We start from the raw sequence: 20,260 nt of genomic DNA, 5'->3' as shown, positions 1-20,260 counted from the left end.
ACATGAGTTATGGCAGCTTATGGCTAATTCAGAGATTAGTGAAACATACAAAAATAAAGTGCACATCTGCCTTTTGAACTGAGAGCACATTTAAGAGGATTGTAGCCTTAATTGCAAGAGTCAGAACTTCAGAATTTGAAGTGGCATGATCTGGTGGAGCAAATACAGGGTTAGGAGTTAGACTGATGAGCTTTGAATCCCACCTTGTTTATTTCCTAGTCATCTGTGTCTACCCAAATTATTTAATCCCTCCAAGCCTATTGCTTCATCTGGAAAGTAGAGGCAATATTCACTCTCAAAGGTTTCAATAATTCAATTAGATATATATGTGAAAGAGTGCCTACCTTACACGCAGACAGAAAATTTTTTGTCTCTGCAACATTCTTTTCAACTCCCCACTCCTTCCCAATGGAAAAAACTAGAACATTAACACTTCTCAGAATATTGTTTTCAGTAAAAGAAAATTTCACATGTAAAATGATTACCAAGAAAATACTTTATAGGCAGTGAAGGGTTCAATCATCATCTTGATTATTAATCCTACGCTAACTAAATCTCAGAGTACAAAGTGCTCAGTTACTTCAGTCTCTTTGCGACTGTGTGGACTCTGGCCCTCCAGGCTCCTCTGTCCACGGGATTCTCCAGGCAAGAATACTGGAGTGGGTTGCAATGCCCTTCATAAGTATTATAATGAAAACACTATTTGTATAAACATCAGAAACACAGGCCCCTGAAAAATTTCTCCATAAAGTATACTTGTACTCAGGTCACCAAAATGTTGTGTAGAGGAACCCATTACATTGTAAAAGGGCATTCTGCGTCGGGGTTTCCAGGACTCGAAGCCTAGGGAAGCCTCCAGGAAGGAAACCTTATTTGGGAACAGAGGTTTGAGCCAGATTAGTTTCAGGTTAATTCTAGATAGTCGTCCCACACCATCTCCAGACACCAAGTGGGGTCTGAAGATGGAAAATAGATCGGAGCGGGTGATGTACGTAAGCACGAAGATGACAGGTAATCACCAAAGGAGACCTGTGTGGAAACAGGAAAGAACAAGCGGTAGAAACGGAATGCTTCCCTCGGAGGCCCCGCATTCTTCCCGCTACCTCCAGGTTCCCATCACACTCATCAGAACTCCATGCCCACGAGGAGGTTGAGCTTGGAAGAGGCAGGTCAAGGATCGCCCTCCCACCCTGCCCAAGGGGTCCCTCCCAGTGTGGCCTCCAGCGCGCCTGCGACCGCGCGGCACCCGAAGGTCACCACGAAAAGCTCATCTCTGTACCTAAAATGCAGCAGGATCGAAGACTCAGAGCGCAGGATGTATATTCACAATGCAATCATTAACAGCCATTAATCCTGGGCCCTGTGCGTCTGTCTAGGATTTGAGAACACTCTTCAGAAACCAGTCACGGTAAGGAGGGTGGGGGTGGGGGGCGCGTCAGAGGCTCTCGGGTGGAGGCATAGTTTTCTCCGTCCTGGGCGCGCGGGGACAAGCTTGGGGCTCTTCTAAATCGGCTCCCGTTCCCCAGCCATATTTGCCTCTGTCAGCTCATCTCTAAAGATAATGTTGAAGTGGTGGGGGGGGGGGGCACAATTTTAAAGATACAGCACCCCAGGACCCCTGAGCATACAGTGAAACCGGCCAAGCTCGCGCATCCCTCAGTTATCAGGACACACAAGAAGGGCTTTGCAAATGAAAAATCCTCCCACGCGCAGGCGCGCGCCGCCCCCGGCCGCCACGCCACGCCTCTGGCCACGCCCTCACCGCCATAGCCCCGCCCCCAGCTCGCCCCGCCCCGCAGTCTTCAGTATCTTCCGCCCAGACAGGCTTCTCCTCATCCTGCGCTGCGCCCTCCCGGCCTGGGGCGTCGCGGTACCCGCCTCCGCGCTGCGCACAGACCCCCCACACCCTCGCCGCACCTACTCCGGCGCTCCGGCGCGGGCGGGAGGCGGAGCGGAGGGGTCGGGGGCGGTGTCGCCTCAGCCCAGGAGCTGCAGGTGGCGGGGGCGGCGGCGCTGGAGGTCCCCGAGATATGGCCGCCTCGGTGTTCTGCTGCCTGCGGTGCTGCAGAGATGGCGGGACGGGCCACATCCCTCTGAAGGAGATGCCGGCCGTGCAGCTGGACACGCAGCACATGGGTAAGGGCCCTCCCTTCCCCAGACCCAACGGCCCACCCCGGGTCGGGCGCGGCGGGTCGGGGGGCAGCCGGGGGCGTCTCGAGGAGCCCCGCACGCGGCCGGGCCCCGCCGGGCTCCGGGCGTCGTCCCCTGCCCCTCGCCCTGCGACGCTGCGGAAGACCCGGGTCGGCGTCGCGGATCTCCTCCGGACTCCGGCCGACCGCACCTTGGCCTGGTTCTGTGTTCAAGCAGCCCGGTCCGCTCCTGTCTTGGGGAGATACAGGCGTGTGGACCTTCCCGTTCCCACAGGAATCTCCTCGGGGCCGCCGCCTCCCGAGACTCGTCAGAAGTCCCCGGCGAGGGAGGGGCGCGGGGGCTATTTGGTGCTCCTATCCCGCCGTCGAGCCTCAGTCACATATGCACTTGTTGAGAACACTTAGCTGTCCTCGCTCCTTCCTCTGCCCTGACAGCTTTCTATTAGCCCGTCAATTATCGGTTGTTTCCTCTCATCTCCTAAACTGAAGACGAGACAAGTTGTAAAAGCCTAAAGTCACAGCTTAGCTCAGGACGTCATTTCAACAGAAACTTCCCCTTGTGCGGCTCCTCCTGAGTCATGCTTAGAGGTGGTGTAATTTCACCTGGCTGGCTTCTTCCTAGCAGGTCAGGCTATTGCAGAAATAGCGTGTTGCTTCTTCCCATCTACGGTTTTTCCTTTCTATTCAAATGAGCCTATAGCTTCTCTAACATTCTCCTCCTCTCCTCTATAGCCTCTCGCCACCTTATTATTTCCTTCTTAGACTTGTCCCGTGTAGTTGCATGCTTCTGGAGTGTGGTTCTAGGAAACGACGTTTCCCACTGTAATTATTTCAGAGTACTGTCTTTTTGCCAAATTATTCTCTTCTAAATATACCTCTGCACTTTTAGTTTTTCCCATATCTCCTTTTTGACTAAACGACAGTGCATTGAAATAACAAAGGGAATTCTTAAATATTTGTAGCAAAACCCTCTCCTGCCCAGATTCTTTATACTCTGAAAACACTGCTCATTGTATTTTTCTTTTTTTCACATTTCTATAGCATGTACTAAATAACAAATGTGATAATTGTCTACCACTTTGTATGTGGGTTTTTACTTTTCATTCTTAGATCTCCCAAGTGTAATATAGAACCCCAATACATAAATATGTAATATGTATGTAAGTGTACATATATCTCCTTGAATTATTTCTTATTCGTCATCACTTATAGACAGATGTTCAAATTCTGTGATTTCCCTCAGGAAATGTTTCCATTTCATGTATTCATTCACTCAGCTGATATTTATTGAGTGACTGTCAGATGGCAGGCATTGTTTTATATGCTAGGAACATAGTAAAGGAAAACCACACATAGTTTCTGGAGGTTATGATCAGCTTTAGTTCTTTCTATCTCTACTGCCAAACTCCTGAATTACTACAATCTACTCTTTAAATTATTTGTTTTCTCTGGTCTCTTCTCCATGAAGAGCTGGTTACTGGTACTTGTTCCACTATGTTCTCCTTTTTCCAAAGCTGCCCCGCATCTTTCAGTAGAGTAATATCATCCCCTGATTTTCTTTCTTCGTGGAAACTTTTTCTTAACCTGTCTTCCAAAAACTTCAAATTCTTCAATCACAGGAAAAGTCTGATTTTAGAAAACAAATAATATAAAAGGAGAGGCTTATCAAGTTAGGAATAGGTTTCAAGCATGAATTGATCTTAAGTTGAAATAGGAGAAGCCCACCGAGTGAGTATGCATGTATTTGGATATGTTAAAGGTTAATATGATTGCCTTTTTTTTTTTAATCTATACGTTTTATATGCAAATGAGTGTTGCCTCTTTCAAAGTTGTCGCTTATATTGGTAATGCTACATCACCTAAGATGATTTGGAGTTCCTCTTGGGATTTTCTGTTGTGTAGTTTTTATAAATATCTTCTTTTTTACCACAACATATTTAATTGTGATTTGGTTTTTTAGAAATATAGAACTTCCATGGTGGCTCGGGTGGTAAAGAATCTACCTGCAGTGTGGGAGACCCGTGTTCGATGCCTGGGTCAGGAAGATCCCCTGGAGAAGGAAATGGCAGCCCACTCCAATATTCTTGCCCGGAGAATCCTACGGACAGAGGAGCCTTGTGGGCTACAGTCTGTGGGGTTACAAAGAGTTGGACACGACTGAGTGACTAATACTTTTTAGAAATGAATGTCTTCCAAGGTAGCTTCCTTGAAAGGGATGTTATTCATTTAGAACTGTCTAATGCTTTTTAAAAAATACTCTTTGGCTATGTTTATATATATTCTGACTGTACTCAAATTTGCCTTGACTTTCTAAACAATCTTGATAATAAAACTGTAGAAATCACACACATCCAAATGTCCTTATACTTAAAAAAGAGAAATAGAATAGGCTTGAAATAATTCCTTAATGATTCACAAACACTCTAGAATGTTCTCTGAGTATATCCATCTTTCTGTATAAAACATCTCAGCACCTAACAGAATGCCTTGGAGATAAGAAATGATTTTGAAGTAAGATCATAAGATGCATATTCAGATTTGGTTCTTTGGCTCCAACTCAGAGTTACATGTAAGAACCATAGAGTATGGCTGGGCTTAAGAAAATACCATTTATTTTCATAATTCTTGAAATGCTTTTTCACTTAGGGTGCTTTCAGTTACAAGCAGTAAAATCTACAACTCAAAAATTGTTGAAGAATGAAGGAAATTCATTGGTTTGTGTAAATTTAAAAAGTAAAACGCAGCACTAGCTTCAGAAAAGACAGTGCTGCCAGGGACTGGGCTCCTTTTGTCTGTGTCCCCCATCAGCTGTTGCTTACTCCTGGAGGCTGGCGTCCGTGACAACTTGCAGCCTCTCCCTGTACTATGGGCTTCCTCGTTGGAATCCAGCAAGAGCGAGAGAATCTTGATCCCTTCATTCTCGCTGCAAAAGTGCTGAGACTCTCTCTGATGGTAGTGGCTTAGGTCACATAACCGTTTTTCACTTGGTCGCTGTGGCCAAGAAATGTGGAATGCACTGATTGACTTAACCCAGGTCAAAGCTGTACCCCTGGAGCCAGAGATTGAGTCAGCTTCCTTGGAACTGTTTTGATCTCCAGAGAGAAGTTTGTTAGGAAAGAGAAAACAGATGCTCCATGTCCACGACAAAGTACTTAGCAGAGCATATTCATTCATTTCCGTATCAGTTATTTGTCAAGCTTCTGCTGGATGCCAAGCTCTCCATGGTCTTTGCCATTAAGGAGGAGCTGGGCCCTGGTTGCTCTCCAGCAACTGCTGGAGATCTGTGAGGCAGCTAGATGTAAATTATGTGTTAAGACACGTTCCCAGAATTTGCAGTTTAGCATTTTGTAATTAAAAAAAAAAGAATGCTAATGAATTTTTAATAATCATATAATAGGATCCTGTAGGCTTCCCCGATGGCTCAGTGTGTAATTTACAATGCAGGAAACACAGGACAAGCAGGTTCAATCCCTGGGTTGGGAAGATCCCCTGGAGGAGGAAATAGCCACGCATTCCAGTATTCTTGTCTGGGAAATTACATGGACAGAGGAGCTTGGTGGGCTGCAGTCCCTGGAACTGAGCACGCACATAGTGCAATACGAAGGATCTTAGTTTTACCTTCTATAAGAGTGTCTTTAATCAGCCCATTTAGAATTGTGGTAAAGTCTTGAGAATTTGGTATTTCTCATATGTATTTGTCCCAAATAATTTTTTGTTTAAGTATGAATTCAACAGTGAGTTGAGAGACCTGCCTTTCTGTTAGTACATTTGTTACTATTTTCTAGTTTTATTTTACCCCCTCTGGAAAGAGGAGTTCCGTACAGTTCTCATAGCCAGGTCTGCTTGGTTTGTAAACTTATTAGCAGAGAAGTTACACTGATTACAGATCTTGGGAGTCTGTCACGGGATAGTTATGGGATATTTCTTACAGATAAGCATTTTGTTAAATTTCTTGATGTTCTCTGATAATGCTTTCCTAAATCAGTGTTTGGGAAAGAATTGGTACTGGAGTCACATGATCAAGAGATTGTTTTTCTCACTCTCATATATCAAATGTTATTTGAACTAAACCACGATTTTCCATGAGAATAAAATGAATTTAATGATGTTGAAACCTTGTTTACATCTTTCCAATGTGATTAACAGCAGCTATCTTACAGATATCTTTAAGATCCTAAAATTGGCATTTTTCCATGTCCGCTACTTCAAGAACGTAGATGTATGTCCCTTTCCACGGTTCATTACTCTCCAGTTCTTACTTGACCAGTGCACTTGCCTAAGACCTTGTACATACATCATTCAGCTTTTACCAGGTTGTTTTGTTTGGATTGAACTGAAAATTGTACTAATTTCCCAGCTTCTTTTAAGTGTTTATGTTTTTATTAAATCGAGATTTATGAAGTCATCAAATTGATTCACTGGCTAAAATGGAAGAAAGTCTACTTCAGGGAATTCCCTGGTGGCCTAGTGGTTAGGATTGTGGGCTTTCACTGAGGTGGACCCAGGGTTCAGGGAACCAAGATCCCACAAGCCACACAGCACAGCCAAAAACAAAAAGAAAGTCTACTTCTACCTTAAAAGTGTTTAAAATATTCAGTATGTATATAAAAAAAATTCAGTATAATTCAAAATTACTGTTCATTTGAAACTGTCTAATTAAAATATCTAGCCACAAATTAATATTAAATATAAATGTTCTCCCAGAAAAAAGTGAATTAAATATTTTAAATAATTTATCATTATTTCATATTTCGAAGTATATATAGTCTCCCTATTTTTTGGAGACTAAGAGTTTAAAGTGAAATAGAAATTAACCTTGAGGGACTTCCTTAGTAGTCCAGGGGTTCGCAGCCCACCCGGCAATGCAGGGGACACAGGTTCCGTCCCTGGTCAGGGAGCTAAGATCCCACATGCCTTGGAGCAGCTAAGTCTGTGGGCTGCAGTGAAAGATCCCATGTGACGCAGTGAAGATCCGTTGTGCCACAACCAAGTCAAGACTCAACATAGCCAAATAAGTAAACAATAAATCAATAAATATTTTTTAAAAATTAACCTTGATTGTTGGGTAAGAGAACACAAAACTTTACACAGTGTCTGTATTTTTTGTTTAGGAACTGACGTCGTCATTGTAAAAAATGGAAGACGAATATGTGGAACAGGAGGTTGTTTAGCCAGTGCACCTTTACATCAAAACAAAAGCTACTTCGAATTCAAAATCCAGTCCACAGGTTGGTATAATGGTACTTGACTGTTAATACCCTGAATGTGAGGAGGAATCTTCAATATATGGAAAAGATTAATGAGGTAATTAAAAAAAAACACTGAACTCTTACTTAAAGACCTTTTTCACTCACATCTTCTTGTGAGATCCTGGTTTCATTCGTTAATTTAGTTATATTAAGTTCAGTTTTCTCATCTATAAAATGGATTACAGGAGCCACCCTTCCCGCTTCACAGGAGCTGTATATATGAAAGTGTTTTAACAACAGGATGTACTGGTTCCGTTAAACACACAAGCCTTGTTACTAATATGGTTAATGATTAGCAGGAGCCAGATGAACCCGGAGAAGGAAATGGCAACCCACTCCAGTACTCTTGCCTGGAAAATCCCATGGACGGAGGAGCCTGGTAGGCTGCAGTCCATGGAATCTCGAAGAGTCAGACACGACTGAGTGACTTCACTTTCACTTTCATGCATTGGAGGAGTCAATGGCAACCCACTCCAGTGTTCTTGCCTGGAGAATCCCAGGGATGGTGGAGCCTGGTGGGCTGCCGTCTGTGGGGTCCGTCTGTGGGGTCGCACAGAGTCGGACACGACTGAAGTGACTTAGCAGCAGCAGATGAACCATTTCATTTGGTCACGTGTGTAAGGTGTAGTCTCTTGCTTTTTTATCTTAGGATAAAATTAATCTTATGATCCTGAGCTTTTCTCTTAACTCTTGTTAAGATTCCCTGATACAGTGTCTTCTGAAGCGATTGGCAGATTTAGAATTTTGGTAAAGGCTAAAGTCTCTAAAATTTTTTGAATACGTACACCTGAAACGAACACAATACTGTAAATGAACTATGCTTCAATTAAAATTTTAAAAAAATTTTTTAAATTATGAAGTTTCTTGTATGGCAGTTCTACATGAGTAGTATAATAGTTACTATTAGTTAACTTGTGGCAGTTTTGAACAAGGGGAGATTTTTTTAAGACTTTCTTAGAAAGAAACTTGTAGTAAATTATGGCGTGAGTAATATAGGTGCAGAACAGGGAAACTAGAGAGGAGTAAATTAATTCTGCTGTTACATGAAAGACATAAAATATCCCTCTGGGACTTGTTTTTTAAATTGTTTTAAATACTGATTTTTCTTAAGTGAGTAAAATAAATATAAATCTGTCCTCTATTCCATTCTTTTGTAAGTTAACTCACTGGCTGCAAAATGTCTCTGGTTATTATAATTTTCTCAAGTATAACATACCTTTTCTCAAGAGAAATGAATATTTCCTTGAGTCTTAAATGTAATACAGATTTTTTGGTGGATTTTCTGTAAAGGATGCTATCCTCAAAGATATTTCTAGAATAAGTGTATTGTTGGAGTTTGTAGCAATGATCCTTCAATGAAAGCGTCAGGCAGTGTGCCAAAGGGTATCACAGTGCACAGTTCCTTAGGAGAAGGGGACTCTGTAACCCTGTCTAGAACTGTTGTCACATGAAATTAGTATCATCCCCTGCTGTCACTATTGTCTCACCTTGGAGGATAAATTATATAATCAAATTATTTAGGAAGCCAAGACAGTGAAGTCCAGACATGCAGCTTTCTGATGGCCTGACTCAATCCAGGAAATATTGATTGACAACATGGTCTTCAAGCATTCTTTAGAATTTCCCCTGATTTTGATAAAAACTGAGAAGGAAACAGTTTGAGATATTATCAGGAGCTCTACATATTCTGTTAGACTGATAAAGAAGAGAGCTGGTCTCTTTAAAAGTCAGCTTACACCAAAAGGTTTTAAACTCATGGACTTAAGGTATTAGATAAGAAAATGATTTTACATTTTATCATTAATTTTCTCCTCTCCATAGTATTGATCAGGTCATACGTTATTGGTCACATATTGCAGATGCAAAAACTAAAGAAGTAATTTCCTGCTTCTCAGAGGTGGTGCTTGAAATAGAACCCCAGGCTATTTAAATTCAATGTGTGGCTTTTTAGTAATCTTTTCGGGGAATAATAATAATAGTAATGACAACATCTAGCATCTCTTAAAAAATACCTCCTCTGTGCTTTACTTATCCATTAAAAAAAAATACAATGTTCCAATTGTTTTACTTGGATGATCTTGCTGTATCTTCTGCTAACTTTAAGAGGCGAATACTGCTAGACTCCATAGTTCACAGGTGAGGAACAGAGGTTATGTAACTTGCCCAAGATGACAGCACAGGCAGGATTTAAACCAGGCAGTACAAACCCAGGGCCACTCTTATCTCCCAAGCTGTACTACATCTGCAGAGATGTAGTACATCATTTGCGAACTACTTTAAAAAAAATTTCTTTTAAGATTAACAAAAAATAATTTAGTGATAATATGCCACTTTCTTTATGAACAATTTACACTCTCTTTTAAAACAACTCCTTTCATATTTGTATTCTTCAGATTTGGGGAACATTTAAATTATTATATTTTTTAGGAATCTGGGGTATTGGCGTTGCAACTCAGAAAGTTAACTTGAATCAGATCCCCCTTGGCCGAGATGTACACAGTCTGGTGATGAGAAATGATGGAGCCCTATACCACAACAACGAGGAGAAAAACAGGCTGCCGGCAAACAGCCTTCCACAGGAGGGAGACGTGGTGGTGAGTGTCCTTGTGGACTTGTTTTCCACTGTGAATTATTCAACTTGAACCGCTTTTAGTATTTCTAGTTTTGCCTGGGAGCTTGTGGTCCAAATTCCAGAGCACCGGGATTGGATCTGATGAGGTCGTTCATTTTCCAAAGAGAGCCCTTGATGTTGTGCTGCTGTCTTACCTAAATGCCTTCTTTCTAGAGCTGCACTGGCCAGGAAAATCACCATGAGTCCTTATTTCCATTTAGGAGAGTTTATGACTGGTTGGCTACTAGTCAACATCTCCTGCCACTCTCACATAAAAGAAACCTTGGCCCACAATTTTAAAAGAACACTGACCCTTACGTTAGAAAAGATTAGGTATTTTTGCAGCTGGCGATCTCCCATTTATTACTTAATTTGTTACGAACTTCTATTAAAGAATTACAGCATTTTTATCAGCAGTGTTGGTCCTCCTTAAACTTAGCCTGGTTAAACTTCCTTCACTTTCAGAACTCTTTCAAGAACTGACTCAAAATCCTAAGGCTTGATTGTGGAAAAGTTTTTTTGGGGAAAGCAGGGGATAGAAGGAGTTACATATTATGAAGGCTTCTCAGTTTTTATTTCCAATTAGATATATTCAAGTCTTTGCCAAAGTCATCCTATTGAAAATGTAATCCAGAGATCCCTTTCTGTCTTTTTCAGATACTTCTCACAGTGTTTTCCAAGAACCTTATACATTGAATTCAGGCCATTAGCTGTTGAGAGTAGAGTTCTTGGGTCTCCTTTAGCAAGAGTGTCGTTATACACAGTCTTGGGTTCCTGGCTCTTGTACCAAGTTGAAAGGAATCTAAAGAATGAGAGTTTCTAATAATTGGATAACAGATGAGGTAAATCCAGGTTACTGAATTAAAGAAGTATACACTATTTGGGAGAAGGTGAAAAATGATGAGGAAATGAAAGCTTTTGAGTATGGTCTGATTTTTCTTCTCTTCAGTTTAAAAAAAAATTGTGAAGAACAGTTTTTAAATAGGTAAATTATTGAAAGTGTTTTTTTTCCCCAAATTAACTAAAGAAAACAAGAAAACCAAAGGCATAAACCATTTTTAAAGTCTGCTTTTCCTCGTTCTTCCTTTTAAATAGTTGGTTCTGTTTATAGATCATTGCCAGATGCCCGTAATGTGGAACACCCTATCCAAGGGGTTATTTCATGAAAGAAAATCTTGAAGTCAAGTTGATGCTGTCAGCCTGCTTATTCTAAAAAATGAAATTCAAACATAAAGGATAATCAGGGAAACTCCCCGGTGGTTAGGACTCCGTGCTTCCACTGCAGAGGGCACGGGTTCCATCCTTGGTCAGGGAACTAAGATCCCATGTACCTCACGGTGAGACCAAAAAAAGAAGAAGAAAGGATAATCAGTAACAGAAGTTTTTCTTTGTTGATGTACTGAACTTGTACTGTGTGTTATTCTTTCCCTCCTATCTCATTCCTTAAGATGATTGGTACTTCATATTGACAGATTTAAGAATGTCATTTTTAGTCTGCCAGCATTACTAAATTAGACTTTGAGTTTTTATGCCCATTCTGATAAAAGGAGAGCTCAAAAAAGATGAAATATGAGCAGAATCCTGAAAAGTAAAGCGTTATCCCACGCTAATAGCTATATCTTCCTAGTTCAAACACTTGCAAACAAATTTCACCAAATTGCTGACAATAGCATAGGAAAACTGGCGTGAATTATAAGACAGTAAAAACATTCTTATATGTGTAGAATTTCAGTCATATACCATTCTCTGAGGAAAAAAATCAAGAAAAATAAGCTTTCAACATCCAACCAAATGATTATGTTTATGTAATAACCATACGGAATCAGCAGGGCCTACTGCAGCACCAAGCAGGCACACCTGAGGCAGCTTACGCTTATTTGTTCCTTTTGTATATAGTTTTGAAAAGTACAGATTACATTTTAAAATTGCCGTTTTCAGTTTAATTTCAGAGAAGCTGAAATAGGTCATATTATTATTACCATTTTACAGACCAGAAGTTAAGTAATTTCTTATTCAGAGTGACCCCAGGATTACAGTCTAATTTCAGAGTCTGTTCACCAAACCTGCAAATAATTATTGATAAATCCTTAGCACATATCAGGTTTTTGGTATCATTATGAGAGAATCAAACCTAGTATCTAGAACAGATAAAAGGACAGATTAAGGGAATTCCCTGGCAGTCCAGTGGTTAGAACTCCATGCTTCCACTGCAGAGGGCACTGGTTCAGCCCTGGTCACAGAACTAAGATCCTGCGGTGTGGTTTCTCACATCCTTCCTCACTTCTTTCTTTGGTATTTTTGTTGTCTAGTCGCTAAGTTGTGTCTGACTCTTTGCAACCCCATGGACTGTAGCCTGCCAGGCTCCTCGGTCCATGGGATTTTCCAGGCAAGAATACTGGAGCACGTTGCAATCTCCTTCTCCAGGGGATCTTTGATACTGGGTATTTGGTATTGTCCCCTGGAGAAGGGAAAGGCTACCCACTCCAGTATTCTGCCTGGAGAATTCCATGGACTGTATAGTCCATGGGATTGCAGAGAGTCTCACCCACTCACTCACCCACTCCCTCACTGGAGGGTGGGGTTGAGAACTTGCAGTAGGTTATGCTGCCACCAGGTTGGGAGGGCGCCCAGATCATAACCTGTTAGCCTGAACTGCTGGGTCTCCAGTAATCCTGTAAAGAGGGTTACATGCTGCTTTTTATGTAATCGTGTTTTTTAAATGAAAACAGATTTCTTCACTAAAAAGCGAATCCTGGCGATCACTTTATTATTATATTTATATTATATTTAAATACGTAAACTGAAATAAAGCAAAAGCAGTTTTGTTTGTCTTTCTCAGTGTTTAGTCTAACCGTGGCTTTGCTAAGATTTGAGGAGAATCTTTTATAGCACTTAACATGTTGACTTATCTCGGCCTTTGCTGTCTTAACTGGAACGTGAAGGATTTCAGACTAGATCATCTGTAAGGTCTTTTTCTACCTATAAAAGCTTTTAGGTTTATATAATTTATCCACAGTCAGAAATCCTTCAAGTGGTTGCTTCTTGATCTATGATAATTTCTCTATTGAGAGGTCTCTGCTGTCATTCTTCAAAGGAAAGCTTTCCGTCTTCAGCTAGTAAATACCGTACAAAGTTTTAAAGAGAGTTTTAAAAGTGTAAAAGTCCTTACAAGCTTTGAATTGTGTAGCAATTAAGAATATGTTTTCCAAAGCCATACTGCATCAGTTTAAACTCCAGCTCTGCCACTTCCTAACTGTGCAACCTTAAATAAGTTTTTAACCTCTCTGCTTTAGCTGCCTCATCTGTAAAATGGAGATAATAAAAATACCTAGGATTAAATGAGTAAATATGAAGTGTCTAGTGTTTGGTACATAATACAGATTGTTTTCCAGAATGTCAATAATAATAATTATAATTTTGTGCCACTAATAATATACAAAGTAATATATTTTTATTTTGCTGTCTTCTTAAAGTCTTTTGAGCTGTTGTTTTTCTATTTTCCCCTTGATACTAATTACCAGTTATATGCAGTTGTAAATACCCACCTTACCTTAGTAATACATTCACATATATGAAACCAAGGTAAAGAGATAGAGAAATATATTATTTCTTTTTGAAAATAAATTGTATAAAGACAGTTCACCACAACTGAAAACAATGATGAGTAATAATCCCTAATGGTGAAAATTTCACTGTTTTCCCCCTTTGTTATCAAATTCTACATAAAGCAGTGTTTTCTATGTGAGTACAAAAGGTCTCTCTGTTTACAGTATATAGTACTTATATCATCTTAGTATTAAAAACATAAAACCCAGATTATCTGAATAGAATACTAGGATTTAGTTTTACCCCTCAAATGTGGACTCATGGGATTTTACCTTTCCCCTTCCCCCACATAATCACTACTACTTTTTTTAAGCTCAATTCAAATAGAAAAAATCTGTTATGATCTTTTGCTTAGTTTTTTGTTTCCATGCTCCCCAGTTAGTGCTTTCTGACTGTTCAGGTTTTTATGGAACATATATATTTTCCCTCTTTTTAATATTTACTTTGCTTCCTAGGGTATTACATATGACCATGTAGAATTAAATGTATATTTGAATGGAAAAAACATGCATTGTCCAGCATCAGGTATACGAGGGACAGTGTATCCAGTTGTTTATGGTAAGCAAAAATATTTTTAAACATTATTAAATGTATGTTAACTTTTGCTTGACATTTTCATTAACTTTGTAACTATCATTCAGAAGGCTAGACAAATTAATAAGAACCTTTGTATATGGAGTATACTCAGTAGGTTATCACAATCCTTCTTTGCAGGACTAAGGAAAGTTTTTATTTCCTTTGTATTTAAAAAATAAACTTGCTAAATACAATGATTATTCTTAAATATGCAATAGTCATATTCCCTTTTAGATCATGTAGTCTATATTCCAGAAAGTTTTAAAAACTTTACAGAATTTACAAAAAGGTGTTCCTGCCAGTTGTTAGAAAGGGTTAGATGAACAGAAAATGTAATTGTAAAGAATATTTTGAAAGTAGGGATGGGAATTCCATGTAGATTGAGCATTGGTTACCTTTACAAAATCACCTAAATGTTAAAACTCTTCTGAGAAAAATTATGACTTAGAATGGTTTCATATTGATTGTTTCACTTTTGATAGCCATGTATGTGTAAGTATAGTTTCTGTACAAGTATACCTCCAAGAGCTGGGTTACTTAGAGATGACTCTGTACCCCTCAGTTACTTTTATTTTATTACAGAAAATTCCAAATGTGTGGAAGTAACCAGAATAGAATAATGAACCCTCATGTACCCATTACTTAACTTCAAACAATCATCAGCTAATAGCCAGACAGGTTTCATCTCCTCACTACAGCCCTCTGTTCTTCACCTCCCCTCCTTATATTGTTTTGAGGCAAATGCCAGACATTATACCATTTTATTCTAAAATATTTTATATGTATCCCTAAAAAATAAGGTGTCTCTCTTTATAGGAAACATACATAAGTACAGTGCCTTTATCACTTTATGTTATCAACTTTAAATCAACAAGTGTATGATTTTTCTACCTGTGGTATTAGTGGATCGCAAAACATTTTCTCATTTAATTACTTTAAATAATTAAGGATTTAAACCATAGCAAAAACTAATTGTTAACTTTTTTATAGTAACTTACCAGAAAAGTAACAGACTTTGTTCAGGATGGCAGAAAAGTATACAGTAGCCAATATAAAATATTTAATAATTTGATATAATAACCAAAGCCTGTGCTTTAAAGTTTTCATTTATTTTCTTTTTCCCTAAATACTACTTTTCAGTGCTTCTACCTTCTTTGTCTTTGAATATCTTTGCATGAAAGGTGTATTTTTAAACTTGATACAAGTTAGTTTGCTTGTAGTATTTGGTAACCCTAAAAGTAATGTCTTTGTTTACTTAAATAAATGGAAATATAGCTTAATATTTGAAATAGTTTAGTCTGAGAAATGAAATAAATATCAGTAAAATTTTAGACTGAGTTACACAAATGAAGATAGCAAACGAGATTTTTATTCTAATTGTTCATTGATTTGGCAGTATTTTTAATGCAGTGAAGTTTATGTAGTAATATATTTTATAAATTGATATTGATAAATCAGTCCAATTAAATCAAATATTTGACTAGCCAGATACTATCAAAGATAAAAATAAAATTCAAATTCCCTTACCCTTTGCCTTCTATCCTGTCCCCAATCCTAATTCTTTCCAGTTGTTCATACTGTCAGTTCTTATGTTCAACCGGTGGAGAGACAAAACTGAGTAACAGTGAAGAAGAGTGTTGTTCAAAGTTAGGACTTCCAGCTTCATCTAAGTTCTCTGTGTTTTTTTCATCTCTACACTTTCCAGACTCATCAATCTTGAATTCCCTGTTCATTCTCTGTAGATCCATCTTCCTCTTGATAGAGAAACAGTCCATCATGGTGAACTCCAGCTTCCCTCCCCCACCTCCTAACGGTTTTCTCTTCCAATCTTGTCTCCTTCCCATCCCATCTTAGAGGAAGTGGTGCCCTTCATGTTCCAAAACCTCAGTCTAGATTTCAAACTTCCCAATTCTGGGACTTTATTGTCAGTTATTTCATCTGTATGTCATGTCATCAACCTCATTCTTCAATGCCTGTAAACATTCTAAATCATTCTTATTCCAAAATACCCTCCCTTAAACTTGTACCCCTCACCAGGCCTGGGTTTACCCTTCTCTATATGGCTGCGTTTCCTGTAAAATAGCTTCTGTCTCTGTTTATATTGTATCTTCAACTACTGTGGCTGCCTTTACCACTGCTTCACTGAAACCACCTCTGTTAAAAAATCACTAGTGATTTCATGAATGTCTCATCCAGTGCTTAACTTTTTTCCTGCATTGATAATGAAATATAAACTATTTAGTAAAGTGCATTAAACATATATATGCAACTTAACAAATAGCTATAAAGTGAAACTCACATCATCGCTATAGTCAAGATAATGAACATATTTGTCACCGCTAAGTTTCCTCCTGCCGCCTTGCCATGCATTCTGCTCACCTCTCCCCACCCCACCCCCCCTTGTAGCCACTATCTGCTTTCTGTCACTACAGATTATCTTAGGTTTTTAGAGTATTGTATAAATAGAAGCATACAATTTGTATTTTTTTAATCTGGCTGCTTTTACTCACTGTAGTTAAGACTCATCCATGTTGTAACATGTATCAGGAATTCATTCATTTTTGTTACCAAGTAGTATAGTTCATTGTGTGGATATATCACAATTGATTTTTACCTTCACCTGTTATTGGATATGTAGGTTGTCTCCAGTTTTGGGCCATTACAAATAAAGCTGCTGTGAACATTGATGTGCAGGTCTTTGTGTGGATATATGCATTCATTTCTCTTGGATAAATACTGTTTAAAAAAAAAAAAACATGTAGAAGCTGAATAAGGCCTGCAGGCTAATTAACAGTATTGTATCAGTGTTAGTTTCCTGGTTTGGACATTGTACTGTAGTGGTGTGAGATGTTAGCACTGGGGGAAGCTGGACGAAGATTACCCAGGACCTTCTGTATTGTTTTTGCTACTCTTTGTGAATCTATCCTTTTTTAATAAAATATTTTTTAAGAAGTAGTTTTTCTTAATGTATAAAATTGAGGAAATACAGGTAGGTAAATAAGGAAAAATTCAAATTACGTGTATTTACATCATCTAGAAATAATCATAATATTTTGATGAATTTCCGTTCAGTGTTCTTGACAGATTTTATTCTTCACTGTGGCTGTTTTTACCCAATAGGATCATGTTTTGTAACCTGGATAACAGATGTGTTTCTTCTTCTTGCGAATTAATTTTATTAATTAATTGTGGAAACAGTTTATAAGTATGTACTCATTCAATTTAAGGTGTTTGCTTCTAATTTATTTTCTTTCTTTTTCTGTCTAGTTGATGACAGTGCAATTTTGGATTGCCAGTTCAGTGAATTTTATCATACTCCTCCACCTGGTTTTGAAAAGATATTATTTGAACAGCAGATCTTCTGAATGTATTTGGTTTTGAAACTTGTATTTCTGCACTGTTGAAAGTGTTTACCATTTAATAAAGCTTTACCTGACGTATAGATGAAAATATATTCTTAAAAATATGCTTGTTAGTATTGTCTAAGGAACCAGTGAATACACTATACCACCCTGAAGTTGTGATTTAAAATACTTAGGTTTTGTGATATGAAATCAGCATTTGGGGCGGTTTATTTAACTCTTATTTAAATAAATATAACTGTGGGTTTAATTAACAGTATTAAATGGAAATATGTATATAGATATTTAAAAGGGAGTCTTTCTTAATGTAAAATATTTGTATTGATAGAGACAGAGTCGGGTGGGTTTTTTGGTCATTCTGATGTTTAGACCTCATTAACTGTTTTAAGTCTGCAGTCCAATAATTTTGTGTCTCAGTGTCTTTTTTTATATAGAGTATAACAAAGTAACAAATTTATATTATTGGCAACTTCAGTTTTGGCAATTTAGTTACCATAAAATGTACCACTTTAAAAATGTTAACTGCTTGTTTTGTTTGTATGCTGTTGTTTTTAATTTTCTTTGTGAAAGGAGATAAATGTGATAGTAATTATTGGAGCATTTTGTTGAAGACCATCATGCTGTGTTACTTCAATACCTGTGTAAGTAGTGGTTGACTGGTGACATAGTGTACACAGCAGACATTTAGAATAGTATGATGCCTTCAGTTTAAATGGAAATGAGATTATTCTTTTAAGGATTTTAATTTAAATGTGCATTTTTCTGTAAGGAATAAAATAATAGTAATTAAGGACTATTCAGTACTATATTAAATACATGTTCTTCCTGTTTTGTTTAATTATACTGTAAATTCACTTTGCCCTTGATTATTTCAGAAGTTAGAAATAAGTGAATCCTCTCCATGACCCTGACTGAGCCTTTGCTTAGTTTTCAGGAAGAATTGCTATCCTTTAAATACTACCCTACAAAGCTGAACAAATCACTGTCCATATCTTTGGGACAGTCTCCTTTCCAGATAGGCCAGGCCAAGGATGCATGCATTTCGATCATTTGTCAACATGGGAGGAGTATGTCGTACCAGAAAAACATGGCTTAAGAATCAAAGGAGATCTGAATTGTAGTTTTGCCACCTGATCCCATTATCCCCTCAGGCAATTTCCTCAGTTTTTCTGGATGCAGGTTCCCCATTTATAAAAGGGATAGTCATACCTTGTTGGTAAGATTCTGTAACTGGTTAAGATTACACATGCAAAACACCCTCATCATCATCCACATGTAATGAACGCAGTGTCCTTGTTGACTGCGCTCAGTGATTTTCATAGTGTGGCCCTTAGACCAGCAGCATCAGCCTTACCTGACAACTTGTTAGACGTGGACATTCAGGCCCCACCCCAAACCCATGGAATCAGAAACTGCTGGGGACGCACCCAGGAATCTGTTGGAACAAGCCCTTGAGATGATTCTGATCCACGCTAAAGATTGAAAACCACTGCTCAGGAGAGAATTCTTTGAGAATGATTGCTTACTATAAATTTTCTAAGGATTTAAGACTATTGTTGACACATAGACAAGAGAATCCTGCACAATATTTATTTATTGTTTATTTGATAAAAATATAACAATTGTTTTTAAAACATAGATATATTTGAGTAACATATTTACATAAATCCCAAATTTAACTCTGTAGAGACACAGAATTGAACTAACTTTATATATTTTTGCCTTTCTGACCTTGTAATTTTAATTAGTAAAGAACATGGTTATTTCAGAAAGAGATTTAATATAACTACTGCTTGTGTTCTTTATAATATTACCTACCTCCAAATTATTTTTTTAGAGCTAACCTTTTTTTTTTAATGATCATGTTCTTTTCTCAAGACTGTCTTTGCTACCTCTAATCATACTGAATAGGTACGGTACTAAAATTGGTATATGAGTTATGTCCATGACAACAGTTCAATGAAGTTTAGATGTGCTTTTAATCTCTAGCTATCTAATTTCTCCTAGGAAAATTACCTATAACCTCAGTCTTACCTTGAGAAAAACATCAGATTCATAAAGGGGCGTCCTACAAAATACTTGAGCAGTACTCTGAAGTGTCATGGTCATCAAAAACAAGGAAAATCAGAGACACTCACACCCCAGGGAGCCTAAGGAAACATAACAAGTCAATGTAATGTGCGAACCAGGAACAGAAAAGGATATTAGGTAAAAACTAAGGAAATCTAAATACATCATGGACTTTAGTTAATAATGTATCAATATGTTTATTACTTGTAATAGATGAACCATAAAAATGTAAGACGTTATTAACGGGGGAAATTGGAAGAGGGAACATATGGGAACTCTGTTCTACTGTCTCAATTTTTCTGTGAATCTAAACTGTTCCAAAAAATAAAGTCGCTTTAAAAACCTACATTCAGCTAGAAGAAAATTAAAGCCTTTCTTGAAGACAATAGAACATTAGTATGGTATATACTTATAGCATAAGTATTCAGTGATAGCTAAATATAGACATAGATGGGACATAAAACATCCTTGTATTTTAACACACAAAAACCTGCATTTGTTCCTGGCTGAAGAGACTGTCCATTGTCTTGATTCTGTTTTTCACAGAAATCCACTTGTTCACACTGATGTAGCTTTTTATACTCACATTGAAAATTAGTCAGTGACTTATTATCCATGTTATTCTTTCAGTGATTT

General features: G+C 38.3%; 1 protein-coding gene across 3 annotated transcripts; it reads left to right on the top strand.

Annotated features, from left to right (window-relative positions):
• Positions 1-1,786: 1,786 nt before the first annotated feature.
• SPRYD7 (SPRY domain containing 7) lies at positions 1,787-19,970 on the top strand. 3 transcript variants are annotated; one of them, XR_006338817.1, is made up of 6 exons: positions 1,787-2,136; positions 7,262-7,378; positions 9,827-9,993; positions 14,072-14,174; positions 17,460-18,195; positions 19,562-19,970. XR_006338817.1 is itself a non-coding variant. In XM_043891670.1 (5 exons), the coding sequence occupies exons 1-5, from the start codon at positions 2,031-2,033 to the stop codon at positions 17,555-17,557; spliced, it is 591 nt and encodes a 196-aa protein (XP_043747605.1). In that variant the 5' UTR covers positions 1,787-2,030; the 3' UTR covers positions 17,558-19,970. The 3 variants fall into 3 exon arrangements, 2 of the variants coding, with proteins under 2 accessions (XP_043747605.1, XP_043747606.1); XM_043891670.1 differs by having other exon boundaries at positions 17,460-19,970; XM_043891671.1 differs by lacking the exon at positions 1,787-2,136 and adding an exon at positions 4,201-4,347 and having other exon boundaries at positions 17,460-19,970.
• The last annotated feature ends 290 nt before the right edge of the window (positions 19,971-20,260 follow it).

The sequence above is a fragment of the Cervus elaphus genome, chromosome 30, assembly GCF_910594005.1.
Source record: "Cervus elaphus chromosome 30, mCerEla1.1, whole genome shotgun sequence".
NCBI classification, from domain to species: domain Eukaryota; kingdom Metazoa; phylum Chordata; class Mammalia; order Artiodactyla; family Cervidae; genus Cervus; species Cervus elaphus.
The sequence above is the reverse complement of the archived record's forward strand: the minus strand, read 5'-3'. Positions and strand labels throughout refer to the sequence as shown.